General features: G+C 35.6%; 1 protein-coding gene across 3 annotated transcripts; it reads left to right on the forward strand.

The window, feature by feature from the left end:
• Nucleotides 1–14901: 14901 nt before the first annotated feature.
• Nucleotides 14902–19616, forward strand: SAC8 (SAC domain-containing protein 8). 3 transcript variants are annotated; one of them, XM_079072811.1, is made up of 20 exons: nucleotides 14904–15294; nucleotides 15677–15751; nucleotides 15955–16082; nucleotides 16158–16249; nucleotides 16340–16397; nucleotides 16564–16620; nucleotides 16704–16737; nucleotides 16839–16919; nucleotides 17017–17123; nucleotides 17310–17396; nucleotides 17527–17604; nucleotides 17708–17772; nucleotides 17861–17959; nucleotides 18083–18182; nucleotides 18271–18385; nucleotides 18472–18544; nucleotides 18619–18712; nucleotides 18823–18909; nucleotides 19065–19131; nucleotides 19336–19616. In XM_079072811.1, the coding sequence occupies exons 1-20, from the start codon at nucleotides 15132–15134 to the stop codon at nucleotides 19458–19460; spliced, it is 1785 nt and encodes a 594-aa protein (XP_078928937.1). In that variant the 5' UTR covers nucleotides 14904–15131; the 3' UTR covers nucleotides 19461–19616. The 3 variants fall into 3 exon arrangements, 2 of the variants coding, with proteins under 2 accessions (XP_078928937.1, XP_078928936.1); XM_079072810.1 differs by having other exon boundaries at nucleotides 14906–15294; nucleotides 19333–19616; XR_013721723.1 differs by lacking the exons at nucleotides 18472–18544; nucleotides 18619–18712; nucleotides 18823–18909; nucleotides 19065–19131; nucleotides 19336–19616 and having other exon boundaries at nucleotides 14902–15294; nucleotides 18075–18182.
• The last annotated feature ends 3085 nt before the right edge of the window (nucleotides 19617–22701 follow it).

Consider the following 22701-nt stretch of genomic DNA (forward strand, 5'->3'; position numbering starts at 1 on the left):
AACAGCTTTAAACGACTTCAACAGCTTCAAAGCACTCCTTAGAGAAAGTCTTGATGATTCCTTCAAAAGATTTAACCCCATCGTCACCAAACTTGTAATACCCGCAAATACGGGCTAGTCATAATAAGCGTTAAAAATGACTTTTTGATAAAATATTATTTATGATAAATAATCTAAACCAAAGTTATAGTATATGTGACAAAGATTCCGTACATATAGAGAATGCTCAAATCTGACTCCTTGAGAAGAAGTTATGATTTTTCTAATATTTCAGTATAACAGTATATGGATCAGAAAGCAGAGATGATTTGAAAAAGACTTCTAGTAAACATCTTCTTGTGTAGATTTGGAATAAGTATAAAGACATTTATTTTTCCATTAACAAACAAAAAATATCTTAGTATAATGTTTCTAGTTGTCTATATAAAACCTTACAAACATATTTAAAATAAATGCAATTTCTTAATAAAACCACACATTTTTAGAGGGATTTTTTGCCAAAATGCAAACTTTCAATAAAATGTGACATCTTCTGTGTAAAATATGATAACTTAGTAAAACAAGATAATTTATCAGTGATACTAAATATTTGCGCATGGTTCCTACAAAACACATTTTGGCAGTAAAATATGACAATTTCTCGGTAAAACCATACATTTTGATAGGGTTCCTTCCAAAATACAATTTCTCAGTAAAATATAAAAGTTGTATGGTAAAATACGATAATATCTCAGTGAAATATGACAAACTCTTAGCAAAATACGATATGTTTGAAGGTGTTTAATTTCTTAGACATGTGTTCGTGATTGAGTTTCTTATCCAGATGTTAAAGGATGGTATGATGATTTGAGTTTTGATTTTTTTACATAGTTAAGATCGAGTATGAAAATGAAGAGTTTTTTAAGGAAATATTATGGGTCCTTAAATTTTCACATGGTTCCTTACGAAAATACAAAAATCCTTCTGAAAATAGCAAAAAAATCTTTTTCGTTTTTGTTTTCTCGTATAGATTTTGGTATTTTCATAAGAGTCTCTGCGAAAATCATTACTATATTGAACCCCTTTTTGATCCCTTTTAAACTTGTTGAATATACCCAAGAAATATACCCTTCACAAAATTGTGACCCAAAAAAGAACATTCTACAAATGATCAAGCTGACGTCAAATAAAAACCACCAACAAGCATGTTATTAGTAAATGATCCAAGTTTTCCACATTTCCATCACAAAATGAATACACAATCGATTCAATATACACTAGTTTCTTATATACTTTTTCCTTTGTACGAAGTCGATGAAGACTTATACATCACCCCAAAACATTAACTTTTATTGGAATGAACTTACTCCGTCAAATTGAAAGACGTCATGTAATAAGATTTTCATATCAATTAAGTGTCTCATAAAAACAACCAAAAACACTATTAAATCAACACGTGTCCACTCCCATATATTAGACAGAACGGTGTGGTAGAGGTTTCACCGGTGGTAGTCCAACGTAAACACCTTTTGTAACATCCGAAAATCAGGACATAAAATTTTTTGTTTTTAGATTAATAAATCGTTAATACATATTGTTTTCATAAAACCAGAGTAACCAATAGTTAGCAAAACATCATTAAACCAGAGTAATTTACAGAATACAAAATCATGTGGTGTGTGCTCTGCAATCATCCCGAGCTCTTCCATTTGAAAACTGGAGTGCCTAAAACATAAACTGAAAACCGTAAGCACAAAGCTTAGTGAGTTTCCCAAAATATCATACCACATACAACCACAGATTATCACACACATACATATAGTTGCCATGGGCTCCCCCCACGGTCATTATCTATTATGCCATGGGCTCCCCTCATGATCTTTACCTGGAATGCCATGGGCTTCCCCCCATAGTCTGACATCCAATTGCCATGGGCTCCACCCGAGGTCTTCCATGCAAGTATCACAGAGACAATTAGCATCCACATAACACGTAATGGGCCGGCATTGGTGCCTTCGACCCATGGATATAGTGAGAAGACTCACCTCACACTACTGAAGCATACAGAAACACCCTTGGCTACTGGCTGGCAGATCCTCGAAATATCAATAACAAAACAACACCCAATTAACAATTGGGTTCCAATCCATAACCACAAATCCCTACCTGGGGTAAAAAGACCATTTTACCCCTAACCTAGTCTTGTCTAAATTTAAGACCCATGATTATAATCTAAAAGACCCAAAGGCCAATAAATCAACCAATGGCCCAATTTTCCAAATTGGGCCCAAACCCCTTACATGGGCCTTACCTTAAGGCCCAACCATTCTTTCTAGTCCAGAACAATTTGTATTACGATGGCCCATTAATAACTCAAACACTCAAACCCAAAATACCAAAAATCACTCGTGGCCCAAACCATGGCCCAGTTTTCCAAATTTGGCCTAAACCCCTTCGTGCACCTTCTCAAAATAATTATCAACCCAAAAGAAACAACTCAGCCCAACCAAAGCCCATACCAAAAGAGTCCAAGTCCAAAAATCCCAATTCCCATTTGATCAGACGTACGCACGGCGTATGTCGCCAGTCCAAAAACGGGTATCGTAGCCGGAACATGCGACGTTCCTTAGTGTTACGCACGGCGTTCCCCGCGGCCACCCAAAATTCATTCCAATGACTTAATCCTTAAGTCAAACGTCTAAAACCTTAGGATAGCTAAATACAAGTGACTTGATCCATAAAGTCGAAGGCTTTAAGCCTTTGCATGGCTTAATGAAGCCCAACACCAAAGATGAACCTCAAAGGTCAAAATCACCCCAAAAACGTCTTAAAAACTTCTTAATACCTTAAGACCTCAATCTAAACTTCCAGATCTGATTTCAAGGGACTTCTTAAGTCATAAAGTTTCCAACTTTATGACTTAACATAACTCAATGGGACCTAAATCAAAAGCCTAAGTCCCAAACTTCATCAAATGACTAAATACGAAGCTCAAAGGTTCTAGAGTAACCTCTACTCACAAGAACCACCTCAAAGGGACCAAAACCATAACAAAATACCACTTATATAGATCTACATGAAAGAGTTATCAAGGTTGAGACTTTATACCTACAGAAGATAGATCTAGGTGCACAAAGCCTGGATCCAAAAGCTCCAAGTCAAGCAATGACTCTTCAAGAAGTTCCTTCTTCTTCATCAAGCACCAAAACACATGTAAATCACTTTGAAGCTCAAGAATCATTCAAATGGAGGCTAGGGTTTCGTTCTTAGGGTTAGAGAGGATGGAGGCTGAAAGAAATGAGGGTTAGAGGCAAGTTAAGGTCTTTAAATAGGGTGCAAGACCCTAAATTAGGGTTTTAATCTGGCCTGACGAACGCAGTGTGTTCCCTTGGGGAACGCAGTGATGGGTTTTAGGTAAAACAAATAAACTAGAAAACAATTCCTAAGTTCACATGCAACCTACTTTGGATCTATGTTTTAACTATTGAACATATAACTTTGAATTGCAAAACAAGAACCCTAGAGGAGAGAGGCTAATTTCGAAATTAACAAACTAGGGTTTAGGAGTTACATACCTTTCAATTGTTATAGCAAACAATTGATAATCCTCTTGATCTTGATCTTGATCTTCTTGGAAGCTTAGCACCACAAATGTAATGCCTCTAATGGAATCACACCCAAGAACTAGCAAGAAGGAAACTTGGAGGAGAGAGGATGGAGAGAGTATGCAATTTCGGCCTTAGGGTTTCTTCCAAAGAAATCAGTCCCCAAAATGTGAGCCAGGAGGCTCCTTAAATAGTTGAGGGAACTAGGGTTTAGGGAAAACCCTAGTTATCCTTTGCTTAGGGCCTAAGCAAGACCCAAGGCCTTATCTTGGACCCCTTGGACGAATTCTCTAGGGTTTCCCCTAGGGTTTTCGTCCACCCCCTTCCAAGGGAGTTCTGGATCCTTCCATTCAACTATCAGTTAATTGCAAACTAGTCCCTGCACTTTATAATTAATTCTTTTAACCCCAAAATCAATTCTGATTAATTTCTGGCTAACAATTAATTAAACATAATGATTTCTAATTAATATATTAATCCATTAACATATTAATAAATCATTTATATATATATTAATTTATTAATCTTATAAATTAATATCTTTCCTTTCATAATTTCCTTGTCCAGTTGCTAGGTTGAGGGCAACCCAAAAGGACTGTGTTGCTATCAATTCAAGTACATACCAATTATAGTTATGGGCTTAGACACCTAATCCAACAGTCTCCCACTTGGATAAGTCTGTAACTATAATTGCTAGTATGCCTTCTAAATTTGACCAGCAAATTGTAGCTTCCAAAAAGCTGCTGCCGAACTCTGACCCAGTCAGTTATGTGTCCTAAGATAAGTGATCATATAACCCTTCGTTCTGCTTGATATCCCCAGACAAAAGACATGGAATATAATCAATCTCTTTGTCCATAATCTATGTTTCCTGATTCCTGATTTGTGATGATGAAGGACTTCTAATCGAACACATCTATTTAGTCCTGGCTAGGCCCAACACATAAGTCAACACCAAATCATCGAGGGGCCCACATATATCGCTTTTCCTGTTTAGGGCAAAAGGAACGAATAAACGTTGACTCATATGCTTGTATCTTTTACTCATCAAATTATGCATGACAATACGTTTTATAACACCAAGTTACTTATGCGTTTTCGTATCACCAATGCACAACCGACTTGTAAATTACAACTCATATATCTTCGTTTCAAGATTATAAGATATTATCGTCTCAGTATTACTCGTGATGAATTCCATGAAGTAATACTCTGAGCGAGGGTTTATCCAATACTCAAATCTCAATTTCTGAGTACTCATGAACGTTGCAGCACTTCTATTGCCATGTCTATCCTTAGACAATCTGCAATCCAATTCATGACAGTCTTAATTCACTACTTACTTCCAAGAGTACGAGCGACTGTGGAGTTTGAATAATCTCATTATTCAGGAAGTAAAACATGCAAAAATGAGACACAATAATAAATAATTGACAAAAGGTAGTAGCCAAACTTATAAATAATACTTTATTATTTAATCACCAAAAGTCAATTACATTTACTTTGTTACAAGTTTCAAAAACTAATCTAACTACTAAAACTAATATCATCTTTCAGTCCTATGCTCCGAGCATGCTGAATATGCTTAGCCCTACTCAGATCCTTTGTGAGAGGATCTGCTGGGTTATCTTCAGATGACACCCTCTTTACTATAAGATGGCCTTCTTCTACTCTATGTCTGATGAAATGGTACTTTCTGTCGATATGTCTGGTCTTACCATGATCTCTCGGTTCCTTTGTCAAGGCAACTGCTCCTTCATTATCGCAGAACAGTTCCATAGGCTCCTGGATGGTTGGAACAACTCCGAGATCTCCGATGGAGTTCCTCAACCAAGCTGCTTCTTTCGACGCTTCACTCGCTGCTATGTACTCTGATTCACAAGTAGAATCAGCCAACATATCTTGCTTGGAACTTTTCCAAGTAACTGCTCCTCCATTCAGTAAAAATACCCAGCCTGATTGAGAACGGAAGTTATCTCTATCCGTCTGAAAGCTGGCATCACTGTAACCATCTACTCTCAAAGTATCACTGCCACCAAGCACAAGAACCCAGTCCTTTGTCCTTCGCAAATACTTGAGTATATTCTTAACTGCTATCCAATGAGCTCTACCTGGGTTTCCCTGATAGCGACTGACCATGCTCAAAGCAAATGCCACATCAGGGCGAGTACATGTCATAGCGTACATGATCGATCCGACAGCGGAAGCATAAGGTACACGACTCATGTCATCTATTTCAACATCTGTACTCGGGCATTGAGTCTTACTCAATTTGGTATTGCTCTGGATAGGTAGCTCTCCCTTCTTGGAATTTTCCATACTAAACCTCTTTAGTACCTTATCCAAGTATGTGCTCTGACTAAGTCCAATTAGTCTCTTCTTTCTATCTCTCAATATTCTAATCCCAAGAATATATGCAGCTTCTCCAAGGTCTTTCATGGCAAAACACTTTCCAAGCCAAGACTTAACCTCTTTCAAGGTTGGAACGTCGTTACTAATGAGTAATATGTCATCGACATACAACACCAGAAAAGTTACTATACTCCCACTAGCCTTGATATACACAAAAACTCATCTTCACTTCTAGAGAAACCAAACTCTTTGACTTTCTCATGGAAGCAAAGATTCCAACTGCGAGATGCTTGTTTCAATCCATAAATGGATTTCTTAAGCTTGCACACTCTATTGGGGAACTTTGCATCAACAAAACCCTCTGGCTGACTCATGTAAACATCTTCAGCCAACTTCCCATTAAGGAAAGCAGTTTTGACATCCATCTGCCAGATTTCATAATCATGAAAGGCAGCTATGGCGAGCAATATCCTAATAGATTTAATCTTAGCTACTGGTGAGAAGGTCTCATCATAGTCAACCCCTGGGGTTTGAGTGAAACCTTTTGCAACCAGTCGAGCCTTGAATGTGTGCACATTTCCATCCATGTATGTCTTCTTCTTGAAGATCCATTTGCACCCAACTGTCTTACGACCTGGTGCACTATCAACCAAATTCCAAACTTGGTTGTCATACATGGACTTAATCTCGCTGTCCATTGCCTCTTTCCACTTGGAAGCCTCTGGGCCTGCCATTGCTTCCTTATAAGTGACTGGTTCATCTAAGTTTACCAGTGTTCTGTCACTTATGAATGTGTCACCATCTGAAGTAATATGAAAACCATACAACTCAGGTGGCACACTCACCCTAGTGGATATTCTAAGAGGTAATGAGTTATCGATTGGTTCAACAGGAACTGTTTCCTCTGGTTGAGTGCTAGTGTCATCTAAGGTTCCTTCATTGGCTGACTCTTGAATTTCTTCAAGGTCAATAGTGCTCCCACTGTCCTCTTTGAATATGAGCTCTCTTTCCAGAAAGACTCCTCTTCGTGCTACAAAGACCACGTTCTCACTAGGCCTGTAGAACAAATATCCAAAAGACTGCTTTGGGTAACCAATGAAAACACATTTCTCACTTCTAGCTGCTAGCTTGTTGTGAGTCTCTCGTCTTACGAAAGCTTCACAACCCCAGACTTTAATGTGTGCTAACGAGGGAACTTTCCCTGTCCACATTTCGTGAGGTGTTTTGGCAACCTTCTTTGTAGGGACAAGATTGAGGATGTGGACGGCTGTCTCTAAGGCATACCCCCAGAAGTGAATAGGAAGCGAAGCCCGACTCATCATAGAACGAACCATGTCTAACAAGGTTCGATTGCACCTCTCAGCTACACCATTTAACTGTGGTGTCCTAGGAGGAGTCAATTGTGAGACTATCCCACATTCTTTCAGATAGTCGTTAAACTCGATACTAAGATACTCCCCGCCTCTATCAGATCTAAGTATCTTTATCTTTCTGCCCAATTGATTTTTGACTTCATTCTTAAACTCTTTGAACTTTTCAAAAGTTTCTGACTTATGCTTGATCAAGTAGATATATCCATATCTGCTATAATCGTCAGTGAAAGTCACATAGAATCGATTAGCATCTCTTGTAGTTGATCTGAAGGGCCCACACACATCTGTGTGTATGAGATCCAACAGACCTTCACCTCTTTCACAAGACCCTGTGAATGGTGATTTTGTCATCTTTCCCAAAAGACAAGATTCACACATATCATCTGATTTTAGGTCAAATGATTCCAACACTCCATCCTTTTGGAGTTGGGCTATGCGTTTCTTGTTAATGTGTCCAAGACGACAATGCCACAAGCATGCCTTGTCTACACTATTAGACAAGTCAATATTAAGTACACTATTTCCTAAGCTATCAACACAAGTCACTGTTTCATACACACCATCACAAGGTAAAGCTTCAAACATAAAAACACCATTCTTATAAACAGAAATTGAACCATTCAAATCATTAAAAGAATATGTAAAACCTTGTCTGAACAATGCATGAAATAAAATAATGTTTCTCGTCATCTCAGACGAATAGCAACAATTTATTAAATCTAATCTAACATCATTACTAAGCAGAAGCTGATAAACTCCGATCTTGGTTACTGGTGAAGAATTTCTGTTTCCCATGATCAGGTTTATCCTTCCTCGCTCTATCTCCTCACTTTCCTTTAGACCCTGCAAATCAGAACAGATATGAAAACCACATCCTGTATCAAGGACCCATGAACGAGAAGATAATGAGTTATTAGCAGAAATAGTGTAAATACCTGCCAAAGATGGCTTCACTTTGCCATCCTTGATATCTTGCAGATATTGTGGGCAAGATCTCTTCCAATGCCCCTTTTGGTTGCAGTAAAAGCAAACTGCCTCTTTTGGATCAGAAACATGGGGAGTGGAACCATTGGGCTTAGCCTTTGGGCCATTACTAGATGACCCAGCTTGAGCCTTGCTCTTCCAGTTTTGCTTGGGAGGACCTTTCCTCTTTTTCCCCTTTCCCTGTCCAATAGCCAAAACAGGGGCACTCGTAGGTGTAGAGGGTATAATTTTACCCTTCATCCCTGCCTCGGCTGTCTGCAACAAGTTGTGCAATTGGGCCAAGGTCTGCTCAGTATTGTTCAAATGGTAAGTTAGAATAAACTGACCATAACATTCAGGAAGTGAGTTCAAAACCATGTCAATGGCCAATTCCTCATCAAAGTGAATATTGAGCTTGACCAAACGCTCTATGTACCGTTGCATTCTTTGCACATGTGACACAACCGACTCCCCTTCTTTCATCTTGCAAGCCATGAGTGACTTGACTACTTCAAACTTTTCTTGACGAGCTCGCTTATGGTACTTTTCCATAAGGTCCTTGTTCATCTCAAAAGGCCAGTAGTCCTCATAGTACCTCTGCAATTCTGGGGACATAGTTGCCACCATGATGCATGCCACTTTGGTAGCATCATCGTAATGTTTCTTGTAGGCAGCATATTCTTCAGGAGTAGCTTCAGACTCATCAAGCTCTTTGAGCTCCTTTTCAAGAACATATTCTTTGTTCTCAAAACGAAGCGCCATCTTGATGTTACGCATCCAATCGTTATAGTTAGAGCCATCCATAACGACTTTGGAGCAGATATTGAGCAAAGAGAAGTTTTGGTTGGAGGAGGACGAAGCAGAAGTGTTTCCAGGAGTAGACATCTGAAAAGAAAGAAAGTTTTAGTTAGATTTCAAGATGCCTTAATAGAATAACCCAAAGATATAATATCAAGGTTAGGATCCAACTATGAAGATTCACAACTTAGAAATGGGATGCCGAGATCCAAGTGCAAATTTCATAAAGGTAGGTGAATGACGATTCACCAATTCCACCATTAGACGAAACAAACGAAGTGAAATTCCTAATTCTTTTGAGATACATTGAAACTATTCAATGGCATGTTTTAATCTCAGATTATGCTCTTCTATTTGTGACTGGGATGCCGAGGATTACAAACAAGATGTGAATAACCATGCAAATGTGCTTGGTAACCTCATTGTCTTTATCATTAACTATTGATGTGCTGGTAAACCACACACGCTCCATCAAAATGACAATTATGAGATACCCATTACTACTCTTTATTAGTGCCCTTTAGTGTGCTGGTTAACCACACACGCTCCACTAACGACCAATAAAGCATAATGTGCAATTTCATGGATTAGCATACTTTTCACATTTTTCCTAAAGTAATTAGAGTTGGGATTTTAAAAATAATGTTCTAGTACTTTCTTTAATGTCATTATACTTTTAATGAGAAGTAGTTGTCCTATCAAATCCGTTCTGCTAACTACCCTCCACTAATCAAGGAAGCGGTGGGTGATAGTGGACACCCATTCAACTACCATTTTATAGGCAGTTTCCTTATACCCCCCTTATAGATTAGCTTCGTGAATGAGGCATACTAGCGATTTGACTGACGATATTCTTATACATATATAATATTAAACTTTTAATCATAATACATATATAGGGTGTGTTTTAAAACATTTTAAAACTTCAAGGGTTTATATAAATTTCGAAATTCAAACTATTAAATTTAAATTTAAATAAACCAATTAACTAGATTTAATATTTATCTTTTAATTAACTATTAATCAAATTATTAAATCTTGTAAGGATTATCTAATTAAATTAATCAATTAATTTAATCCTAATCCTTATCCCACTAAATTTCGAAAAATAGGGTAAGGATAATTATCCAATTAATCTAATTAAGTAACAATTATCCAAAACAAGAAACCCTAAAACTTCTAGCAATTTCGAAATTTACAAGGGAGGAGGCTAGGGTTTTCAAAACCCTAACCCTAATTTCGATTAGGGTTCTTTGGAGGCTAGGGTTTTCGAAAAAACCATTTTATCCAAAACCCTAGAAATCGAAAATTTGGCCTTTAGGGTTTAATAGCTATAAACCCTAATTTGCAATTCAACAATTATAGCAATTCAATTTAAAACAAACAATGGCTCTGATACCACTGATGGGTTTTAGGTAAAACAAATAAACTAGAAAACAATTCCTAAGTTCACATGCAACCTACTTTGGATCTATGTTTTAACTATTGAACATATAACTTTGAATTGCAAAACAAGAACCCTAGAGGAGAGAGGCTAATTTCGAAATTAACAAACTAGGGTTTAGGAGTTACATACCTTTCAATTGTTATAGCAAACAATTGATAATCCTCTTGATCTTGATCTTGATCTTCTTGGAAGCTTAGCACCACAAATGTAATGCCTCTAATGGAATCACACCCAAGAACTAGCAAGAAGGAAACTTGGAGGAGAGAGGATGGAGAGAGTATGCAATTTCGGCCTTAGGGTTTCTTCCAAAGAAATCAGTCCCCAAAATGTGAGCCAGGAGGCTCCTTAAATAGTTGAGGGAACTAGGGTTTAGGGAAAACCCTAGTTATCCTTTGCTTAGGGCCTAAGCAAGACCCAAGGCCTTATCTTGGACCCCTTGGACGAATTCTCTAGGGTTTCCCCTAGGGTTTTCGTCCACCCCCTTCCAAGGGAGTTCTGGATCTTTCCATTCAACTATCAGTTAATTGCAAACTAGTCCCTGCACTTTATAATTAATTCTTTTAACCCCAAAATCAATTCTGATTAATTTCTGGCTAACAATTAATTAAATCCAAATCCAAATCCTGTAGGTGGTGTTCCTAGCTATTATTCACAATTCCTAATGCCACAACAATTCTAATTCCAACCCCAACCACCTCGAACAACATCCCAAATCCAAATCCAAACGCAAACCCAATTCCAATTTCAATCTCAACCGCCTTTCACATCCGCAACCAAAACTCTTTTTGATTCTGAGCCCGATGAACAACCTCAAAAAAGGGAAAGCCGATCTAAGAAGATGGAGTAAAAAAGAAGAGACGAAATTAGCAAAGGCATATGTCGACATATCATAAGATAGCAACACAGGAAAAGGCCAATCACGTGATGAATTTTGGTTACATGTTATGGAGTGGTTTTGTAAGGGTATGGGTCGAGAACCAGATTACCAAACGTCCTACCAATGTAACTCAAAATGGAATCTTGTTAACAAACTCGTGACACATTGGAACAAAATTTACACAAACTTCGAAAAGCAATGGGCTAGCGGTGAAAGTAAAACGAGTTTGTTGAAAAAAACGCACGCGACATTTCAAGGTGACATGTTGAAGCCTTTTAAGTTCATTCATGTGTGGGAAGTTGTCAAAAGAAACATTAGGTGGAAGGAGTTTGCAACACATGAAGACATTGCTAATCCGCCAAAAAGAAGTCGAACATCTTCATATTCAAGCTCACAACAAATATCATTGGATGGTCACATTGGCGTTGATCTTAATGATGATAACGGCGACATCGAAGAACTACGCCTGCCTCTTCGTCCCATGGGAAGGGACAAAGCAAAAGCTCGAGGAAAAGGAAAAGGAAAAACGACATCATCAAATCGTCAGTCGGAACGGAGCAGTCAACTAGATCGGAGGAAATGATGACACAAATGACACAATTGAATACAACTTTGGAGAAACATATGGTTGAAATCATCCGACTCATAAATATTCGTTGTTGATGCAAGATGTGAGACTCCTCGACCCCAAAGATTAGGAGACGACTAAATTGGTGAAGACGTTGATTCGCGAAAAATATAAGCTAATATGCAATTGTAGCTTCGATGTTATGTTTTTTCTAGTTTTTTTTTTTAAAAATTTTTTTCACTTCATGTTTTTTTATTATTATTATTTTTTTATTTTTTAGGTTTTTAATGTAATTTGTAATTTCATGTTATTTTTTTAGAAATTCTAAAATGTAATTATTAATTTTAGTATGATTTTTATTAAAAAACTGAAATTAAAAAAAAAAGAGTTTATAGGTAAAACCATTATAATTTGTAGATAAAGAGTGTGTTCGGCACAGAGCTTTTGGGAGCGTTTGAAAGCTTCTAGCTTCTAGCGTTTGTCAAACGCTCCGTTTTGAACAGAAAGTCTCGTTCGACACTCCAAGCTTCTAGCGTTAAAACACTCCAAATTCAAATGCTACTTCATGTAGCGTTTAACAAAACACTACAAACTACAAGCTACCCACTACAAGTTACCCGCTCGGTGACGTAGCCACATAGAGGTAAAGGTGGGCATTGGCCCACCCCACAAAAATTCAAGTTTATATATATATATATATATATATATATATATATATATATATATATATATATATAATATTTATGTTAAATAAAAAGAATTAGTTCATCCCATTCAAAACTTTAGATCACATATCTCGGTCATACTTTATAAATTATTTGGTCTAACCTAATTCAAAACTTTAGAGCCGATATCTTGTTCATACTTTGTAAATTATTTGGCCTACCCTAAAATAAAATCTCGGCTACGCCACTGTACCCGCTACCAGCTAGTTTTGCCGAACATGCCCAAAATTTATAAAAATATTTAAACTATATGACGCCTAAATTACATCCTTTTACCATTAACAAAAAAATACACTACATCCTTTAGCCTTAGGCCATCTGCAATTCTTGTCACGAGCAACGCAACCACGAAGACCAACACGAAGCACGAACCGGTGGTGGTGTACCAGTGACGAGCACGAACGGAGAGAGAGGAAGAAGAAGAGGGCCGGATGAGAGAGGCAACTCCGTGGTCCTCCGTCTTTCCCACCACGAATCACCACGACCACGATGGTCCGGGATGGTGTGCACGGACAACGCTCGTGGCCACGTAGACCACGAGCACCTTCGTTGCCGGTATACAAACGACCTTATCACCTCTCAAAAATTAAATATTGTCAAAATTCCTTAAATTTTGAATAGTCATGAGGCCTCCATTACCCCGATATATGTGTCCACCCCCAAAGCCACTCCTCTTGGTTAAAAAGAGAATCAACCAAGCATTTTTTTTTATCCAACTCGAGCACAAATAAACTCGGGAACCGCATCCTAAAAGAAGAGCCACCAAACCAATTTTCAACCCAAATCGCCGCTAAATTCCCTTTACCGACCTTTTTATGTAATAATAATCCATATCTATGTGTTGGTATTGAATATGCTTTAATATAATAATAATATAATATTGCTCCAAATGCCTTGAAATTTGCATCTTAGTGTTCCCTTAACAAAAAGTACACAACCCCTACGAATTGCCAAAAATGAGCGAGACCCAAAGAGCATTCATCTCGGTTAAAAATCTCCACCTTCAATTTACAAACATACAAACATAACATGGTTAAAATCTATTAAATATAATGAAGTACTTTTTAAAATTTAAACAAGTTAAAAAGTATAAATTTAAACAAGTTAAAAAGTATATATTTAAACAATTTACAAACATACAAACATAACGCTCCAAATCTAAATGCTATTTCATGTAGCGTTTAACAAAACGCTACAAGCTACAAGCTACCCGCTACCCGCTACAAGCTAATTTTGCCGAACACGCCCTTAATAATATTTTAGTCCACTTGTCACCATTTAATGTGGATAAAATGATAATATGAATAAATTGTAGGAGGATATTTAATTTCTCATATTTGAAATATTCGTTTTTTGGTATAGAAAATGATGTGATGGTTGTTGTTGATTTTTTTTATTTAAAACCATGTTTAATATATATATATATATATATATATATATATATATATATATGTCAACCTTGTTGTATAAAAACGTGCACGATCAACCTAAGAAAGTCATTCAAGCCCTATCCACTTAGACAACACAAATCTTATCAAATTTGCCATAAGCAAATCATGGATGAGCCTCACTACCATACGCAACCCCCATCAACGTAACCAACCCATGAATCCTGAATGGATAACTTCCATTTGTATAGGAAAATTAATTACTACATACTGACAATTATCGTCGATTTGACGGTGATTGATGCTAACATGTGCCGCCGTAATTACAGAAATGACCCCTGGTGTAATAGAATGGTTACATGTTTAGTCCCCTAGATTTATAATTATAGTTTTGGTCTATATAGTTCTAAATTGTATAGATTTAGCTCCTGTGGTTTTCTTTTTCCATGATTACATTTGGCTCTTTATATCATTTGCATTGACTACAGTTTTGGACTCTATAGTTGTAACTAAATTGAAGATAATTATAGTTTTACTCCTTGTAGTTTTGAATTTGTAGATTTAGATAGTTTAAATTTCAATAATTATAATTTCATAATTTTCATTGGTTACAATTTTGGTTTATGTAATCCAAGGCATACCAACTAGTTACAAACAAATTAAAACAAAATATCCAAAAATCAAAGCCATAATTAAAACAAAACCACATGAAACCATTAAATATATATTTTTTTATTACAACTTAAAATGATAAATAATGGAAATTCATGGATTATATTAAAATCCAAAGTTACTATAATAAGTAGCATCCGATTGTTTGGTAATTTTGTTGAGCAAAAGCGATTGACCAAATATAGTTAAAGTTTTTGTTCATCGCAACTACCAATACCTTTTCATTGAAGGAATATTATTGCTGGTGGTTTAATCACCTAATCCCCCACCTGCATTAGCCCTTTCAATGTAAATTACTCTTTCCATCTTTAATCATTCATAAATCAGTAGCTACCCTTCTTTAATCAACTAGTATTCACTCAATCAAACAATCGTATTTGCTAAATGGAAATCGAATCGCCTTCTTCAACTGGAAAGAGTCATTTCAAGCTATGGAGCGAACTAGAGTTGCACGAATTTCCAGATAAATTCGTTATCAGACCATTTAAATCTCCGGATCAAGGCTTCTCTATTGCTCGTTCCGATGGAACCTTTCGTAATCTTGACGGTTTGTTTGATTGCTTTTTTTTTTTTTTTTTTCAATTTTCAAGTTTCTCCGTTTGTGTATGTTAGATTTGGTTTTTTATTTATGCAAAATTGAGAAGCTAGAGGAGCTAAGAGCATGTTTAATTTTGCGTAGAATAGCTAAACTTCCTGGCATTTGCTCAGTTTCAGAATCAAGTCGCCTGGTTTATTTTCTGTAGACTAGAATTTAAAATTGAATCAGTAATTCAGTATGTTGAAGTTTCAGAAACATAAATTTGTTACTTACCTAAATAATTTGAAAAAGGTTCATGGTAAATCGAAACAACCATCAATTGAAGATGTAAATATATGCATAATCCTATTTATAAGATGTGCTAACGTGGAAATTTCTTAACTTGTCACAGGTGAAGTTAATTTGGAAACTGCTTCCAGGATGTATACTATATTTGGAGTTGCTGGAACAATCAGATTGCTTGCAGGTGATAATTACTATTATATTAGGGTTTGTTGGACATATATATTAGATACAGGCAGAGAGCCATAGAACCTTTTGGATAAAATATCATTTAGCATCCATAACAATGATACTTGCAGTTGTTTTTCCATACATGGACAGTTGTTCAACTTATAGTAAGCCCAAAGATTTGATGAATGTATTGAACTTTTCGTGGTTTTTATGTAGGGACATATGTATTGGTCATAACTTCTTGCAAGGAGGTTGGAACTTACCTTGGTTATCCTGTCTTCAGAGTCATGTCTATGAAGTTCTTATCTTGTAATGAAGGTTTAAGTAATCTTACTAATCAGCAAGTAAGTTCATTAATTCTGCAAGCTGTTCCATTAAGTCCCACACTTTAATTGTCTCATAAAACCATCATTATACAGAAAAAAGATGAGGCTTACTTCCAGACATTGTTGAGAACTGTAGAGGAGACTCCTGGCTTGTATTATTCCTACGAAACAGATATCACATTAAAGTACGTTTTCTTATTGAATGATGAACTCCTATAATTTGGTATTTAGATTAGAAAACCTTTTTGATTTCAAAGAAATTTGATGTCTTACAGCTTACAGAGAAGATATAAATTGGCTGATGGGTGGATGAGTAAACCAATTTGGAAGCAGGTATATTCTCACATATGATATTCTGTTTTAATTGCACTGTAGCATTTATTATTTGGAATTTTATGTCCATTTTCATTATAAGACATGTACTCACTTGTTTAAACTACTCCATTTCCTTCATAACAATACTTCTTGAAGATCAAAAACTTCCCTGTTTGTATTTCAGGCTGACCCACGGTTTGTTTGGAACAGGAATATCTTGGAGGAGCTAATTGAGAATAAGGTTAGACAATAGACACTACATTTTCATTTTTTCATGATTATGATATAATCTTCTCTGATATATATTCATATTTCTTACCACAGCTTGATGAGTTCGTTGTGCCACTCTTACAAGGAAATATCCTTTACAATTGTTCTTATGAGTGCATTCTGTCATTTTCCATACAATAGTAGTTTGATTCCATGCTATTTATGATGTTCTCCTTAACAGAAGATTACGTTTCCAAACTGGACAGCTGAAACTGAATAATTTAACATCCACAATCACATTAATATCAAGGAGGTGCACAAGGCGTCTTGGTAGGTTAAATTGAAATGTTCTCTTTTGATAACTTTAAGATTGTTATATTTATTTGTTTGAGGAGTTTGAGGTATTTGATATGAATTACTGAATTAGGTACTAGAATGTGGAGACGTGGAGCTAACCTAGAAGGTGACACTGCAAATTTTATTGAAACTGAACAATTGCTGGAGTATGATGGATTCAAGTCATCATTTTTACAGGTAATTACTACAATTACAGTATTTGAGTATATATATAAATTTCAAATTCCCAAATAATGGTTGTTGACTTGTGTTAATCTTTTGAACATATAATCTTTCAGCAGCTTCTAAACATTCATTTTACTAGATATATTGAAATTATATTTCTTAAAAGACATTGAAGTTATATTACTTTTTTGATTTCAGGTCCGAGGTTCAATTCCTCTATTGTGGGAGCAAATTGTTGATTTAAGTTATAAACCACGTCTTGCTGTTATTGAGCATCAAGATACAGTATGAATTCCATCATAATAACATCATTTACTTTACTCCTGAATTCATGAGTTATACTTTAATGAGAATATTATATTATATATTATTTCCTTAAAGTGTGTGAATGGTTTATTTATTTAACTGAATGCAGCCAATGGTAGTGAAACGCCACTTTCATGATCTTATGCAAAGATATGGAGATACTATTGCTGTTGACTTAACTGACCAGGTTAATATTTGACTATTTGACCAACCCTGTTTAAATATGTATCATATGTTGTTATATTTCTTCACAATTGTAGTAATCTTTTTATGTTATTGTGATAATGTAGCATGGAAACGAGAGCCTTTTAAACCTGGCATTTGCCACAGAAATGGAAAAGCTTCCTGATGTTAGGTGATTCTTTAATCTTTATTCATGTCTTAGGATTTAATAAGTTATATCATTTGATTGAAATTTTAATGTGAAGTTATTATTGATTCAGATATGTCTCATTTGATTTCCATCAACGATGTGGCAACCGAAATTTTGAGAATTTGAAACTTCTGTATGATGAAATAGCCGATGACTTTGAAAAGCAGGGGTATTAGCAAAACTTAACTACACTATTTACAATTTTGTCACCTGAAATAGTTTCCTTAAAAATGGAGCTATAATTTTTATTTCCATAAAACCATTTATAATATTCACTCTTCCAGCTCAGCAGATTCTTCCTCCAAACCACACAAGGAGAGTTGGTAGCAGAGCAGAAAGGAATCATCCGATCCAACTGCATTGACTGCCTTGACCGCACAAATGTTACCCAGGTATTACCAAAAGACGTGAATGCCCTTGTCATTCTTCAAGCCCTAAAAGGGTAAACATGTAAAATTGTTTTTTTTTTTGTTGTTGCAGAGTTATCTTGCAAGGATTTCTTTGAATCAACAATTGCAGCGGATGTGTGCACTAACACAATCAGAAAGCATTTGTAGTTTCACAGCTGATGAAGATCTTGAGATTTTCAGGACTTGTAAGACCTTTTTTTTTTTTTTTTTTTTTGGTTTTCCATTAAGTTATGTCTGGATAAAGTGTTGTATGGATAAATTATGTTCATAGTGTGGGTGGATCAAGGTGATGAAATCAGCCTCGAGTATTCTGGAACAAATGCTCTAAAAGGGGATATTGTCAGGTAATAATAATATTAATATTAATAATATTAAAATTTCTTATGTTTCCTTTCTCATTCATGATGTTTTTTTTAAGATATGGGAAACAGACTATATCCGGATTAATCAAAGATGGGATGAGTGCCCTTTCAAGATATTATTTAAATAATTTCCAAGATGGAGTTCGCCAGGCAAGTTTCTCAATCTCTTGTGTGTGCAAAAAGACGTGAATGCCCTCATCATAGAAAACAGCTCTTCATCTTTTTTCATGATTATTATTATTGTTCTGTGTGTTTTTCAGGATGCAATAGACCTAATAAGTGGTAACTATACTGCTAACGGAAACAGTCCTTCCCCATTTCAACTAAACAAATTTGAAACACGCACTGTAAGTGATCATAGTTAACTTATCTCCAGATATTATATATATTATATTTTGTGTTATCTTTTTTCTTTCAATTACTAAACAATTATTATATATATATATATATATATATATATATATATATATATATATATATATATATATATATATATATTCAGTTGTTTCCAGTGGCATCGGCTTTACTGATCGGAGGGTTGACAGTGACATCTATCACACTTAACCGAGGTATGGTATTCCATGAACTCCATTTTTAACTTTGGATCTACTACTACATACATGATTTAAAATATATATATATATATATATATATATATATATATATATATATATATATATATATATTTGAGAAAATGGAAGGAATAAAACACATGAGGGAAAATTTGTGAAAAATGAGGACTTAAATGGGTTGAAATTGAAAATACACAGCAGGACAAAACGCACAGAGTATGATATCTTCAGTAATATGCGTTGGTGCAACTGCTGGAATGATGGCCCTGGTGAAAGCCAACGGAAGACAAATCTGTTCTAGGCCTCGTTTGTGTGGCCTTCTATAATTTCATCTTTTAAATATTCCTATTAAGTGCTGAATAGATAATGATGTTTGGTTGGGCTCTATCAACAAGGGCAGTTTATATTCTTTTTTATTTTTGTACCAATAATAGCATAATGCAACTCATAATAGCAATGTGCTTACATTTCTTCACACATAATAGCTGTGTTCCTAAACAAACATTTTTTAAAAAAAAAAATTGCGTGTCATACAGTTCATAGTGTTGAAAAATAAGTGATAGTATAGGATATGAAAATTATATTTTGAAAACTTGTATAAAAAAGTGATATGCATTTCTATTCACATTATACTGATTGTGTGCAAGATTTATGGTGTCACATCGCATACACCACTAGTTAGCATCATAAAAAAAGTTTGCTCTCTTTAGTGGGAGATTTTTAAGTTTTTTCACCAAAGCTTGTAAATTTACAAGCTGGGTGAGAAAATTTTTCAATGATAATGGTGGGTTTAGAAAAAAATATAAAAATATTTTTAACTAGACCAACTTGTTTAAAACCAATAGGTATATGTTAAAATGAGTGGGACCCATTAATAAAATATACGGAAAAACTTTTGTATTATGCATACATGTTTCTAGGTTGTTGATGGGTTGGGTGGGTATTTGAGGTGTGGTGGGTGAATGTATGTGTGTATGCATATGCTTAGGTAGGTAGGTAGGGATGGATGTAAGGTGGTTGGGGGTTGGGTGGGTGTAGTAGGGTCATGGGTGGGTGGATGTATGTGGGTATGCATATGAGTAGGTAGGTAGGGAGTGATGGGTGCAAGGTGGAATGAAAGGGGTGGGATTGTAGGGATGAGGGGAGTCTATGAGTGTAAAATAGGGATGAACAGTTTGTATCAAATCTAGATGTCGTACCAAAACCAGTACCAAACCGTACCGAATTTAAAAATATGGGATGATACTCGGTACTCCAAAATCATGAAATTTGGGATTCAGTACCACCGGTACTGGTACTAGTACCGAAAACTGGTACCATTCTCGGTACCGGTAATGTTAATTCGGTTCGGTACTCGAGATTGACTTTCGAGCAAATTCGATTTTCGGAAAATCAGGAACGGTACCGGTCGGTACCGATTTCGTCCCACGCTCATCCCAAGTGTAAAATTGTGGAAAACAATATTTATTGGGTTTTTCAAAGTTTAGGAACTTTTTGTAGTTTTGAAAAATAGAAAATTTCCATTTTTTAAAAAAAAATTATCGAAAAAATATTAACTAAACATGTAAATTTTTTCCAAAAGAGATTACATTTTTCTTAACTAAACGGAGTCTTAACTTTTTGTACTTCCAGATTTTTTTATCCTTTTTCTCAATAGTTTTTAGTTTTTAATATAAAACATAGAATTAACATATATTTTTTTTAAAAAAATTGGTATGATTTGAATAAAACATGACATGATATGAAAAGACATTATTTTAGAATGTTCAAACTACACATCATCTATTCTATTTTAAATTACATATTTCATTCCAAATGATACGTGAACCCCCATCTCGATAGCTAAGGAACACATTTTCATATGCAAACATGACATGAAGTAAAAATAACATATCATATCATGTATGCCCTGTTAATTGGGTCTAATGCTACCTTAATGACACTATCACATCCTCTTTTTTTTTGTCCCTTTTGTTATGTTTAGAGTTTGGAAAATTCTAGGCCTTAAAGGTTACTTGTGAGTGTTTTTTTGACCTTATTAAGTGAAATGAGTCTGTGTTTACCTTCCCTTTTAAGCTATGCATCAAAATTTGTCCATTTTGGCATATTTAAATCTAGGGTTTTATGAGGAGCTTGTTAGAGGCATGAAAATGGATAAAGTTGGAAACTTTATCCATTAAGACCATATTTCGAAGTACTTTGGAAAATATGAGCCTTGGTCTTAAGGGATTAAGTGCTTAATAAAAGAAGGCTTCTACCTCAAAAAGCACGACGCAACCAAGAAAGGACCGCGTCACGAGAATTGCGTTGGGTTCGCGACTAATTTGTTGCCTAGTGATCGCGATGAGACCAGAAGCCAGGTCGCGGCGCTGGTAGATTGTTGACTTTTTGACTCGTTTGACTTTTGGTCAAACTTTGATTAGAGTTTTTGACCGAGGATTTGTCTCGGATTGGTATTAGGTGGTTTGTGCTAGTTGTCTACTTTCCGGAGGCTGTTGTTGAGATTCTGCTGCTAGACTTAGGTGAGTTTTCTAACTATATTGTGTGTGACATGATATGTCTAATGTGTGATAGGATGTGTGTGTTTTGTTAGTATATAATTATGTGATAGACTAAAATAGTCTTATGTTAGGATATCTGACATGTTTACTTGGGGGGTTATGTTACTATTAGTATATCGTTAAGTGAATGCCATATAGGTTGTACATATTTAAAGTTAGATAGACTTAGAACTCTTGATCAAGCCTTATTGCATGATCCTTGTATGGTATATTGCTTTCGGGTAGGAACATTCGTTATTCTGTCTATCTTATTGTCGACTATGTATTTGAAACTGGTGATGTAGCTGCATAAGCTTTCTTTGTGGCAGTCGTAGCAGTATAGTGGATAAGAAATCTCCTTCTTAGATATATGAACCAAATGGCGGAGCATTATGGACTAGATTGATTAGAAGTCAAGTAATCGGAACTTGAACAAGGAAGGTGACATGGAATGCCTTCTTTATCGCTCTTGCCTTTGAACCCATGACTATGCATTCAAGACGATTCATAAATAATAACAGAAACTTTGGTATAGTTTGTGTGATGGTTAAGGGTCTATAGTTTGTATGCTGGCTGAGAGCCTATAGCTAGTATGAGGGTTGTGACCCCATAATTGTTCGATGGTTGAGAGCCTACAATAGTATGATGGCTGGGAGCCTGTGATTGTTATGCACGATAAGATCGTAGGCTTATTGTTGTATGCATTGTATGTGATGGAATTTGTGGTATATTGGAGAACTCACTAAATTTTATGCTTATTTTGTTAAGTTAAATGTTTTAGGTTGTTCAAGTGTGAAAAGGAAGGGTGCGACATGACTGTACATTCGCATCGGTGTTATGTCGTTATTTTGAGTCTTTGGCTAGTTTTTATAATATAGCTTTGGCTTAACCTTTTGATTTTGAAACAAATGGACTTTATGATATGTATTTAAAAAATGGATTGTAGATGTTTAATCTTCTTTTAAAAATAAAAATTGTGGTTTGAAAATTGGAACGTTATGCATTCTACATTTGAAAGTAAGCCTAA

The sequence above is a fragment of the Lactuca virosa genome, chromosome 9, assembly GCF_052849685.1.
Source record: "Lactuca virosa cultivar CGN04683 chromosome 9, Lactuca_virosa_CGN04683_v6, whole genome shotgun sequence".
Lineage (NCBI taxonomy): Eukaryota > Viridiplantae > Streptophyta > Magnoliopsida > Asterales > Asteraceae > Lactuca > Lactuca virosa.

What these genes read in the sequence shown, in the direction of transcription:
- SAC8 (XM_079072810.1), top strand. Translation starts at nt 15,132, where the DNA reads ATGGAAATCGAATCGCCTTCTTCAACTGGAAAGAGTCATTTCAAGCTA. An exon ending in TCAAGTCATCATTTTTACAG is followed by an intron (nt 17,124 to 17,309) that starts GTAATTACTACA and finishes TTTTGATTTCAG; the next exon opens with GTCCGAGGTTCAATTCCTCT. An exon ending in GAAAAGCTTCCTGATGTTAG is followed by an intron (nt 17,773 to 17,860) that starts GTGATTCTTTAA and finishes TTATTGATTCAG; the next exon opens with ATATGTCTCATTTGATTTCC.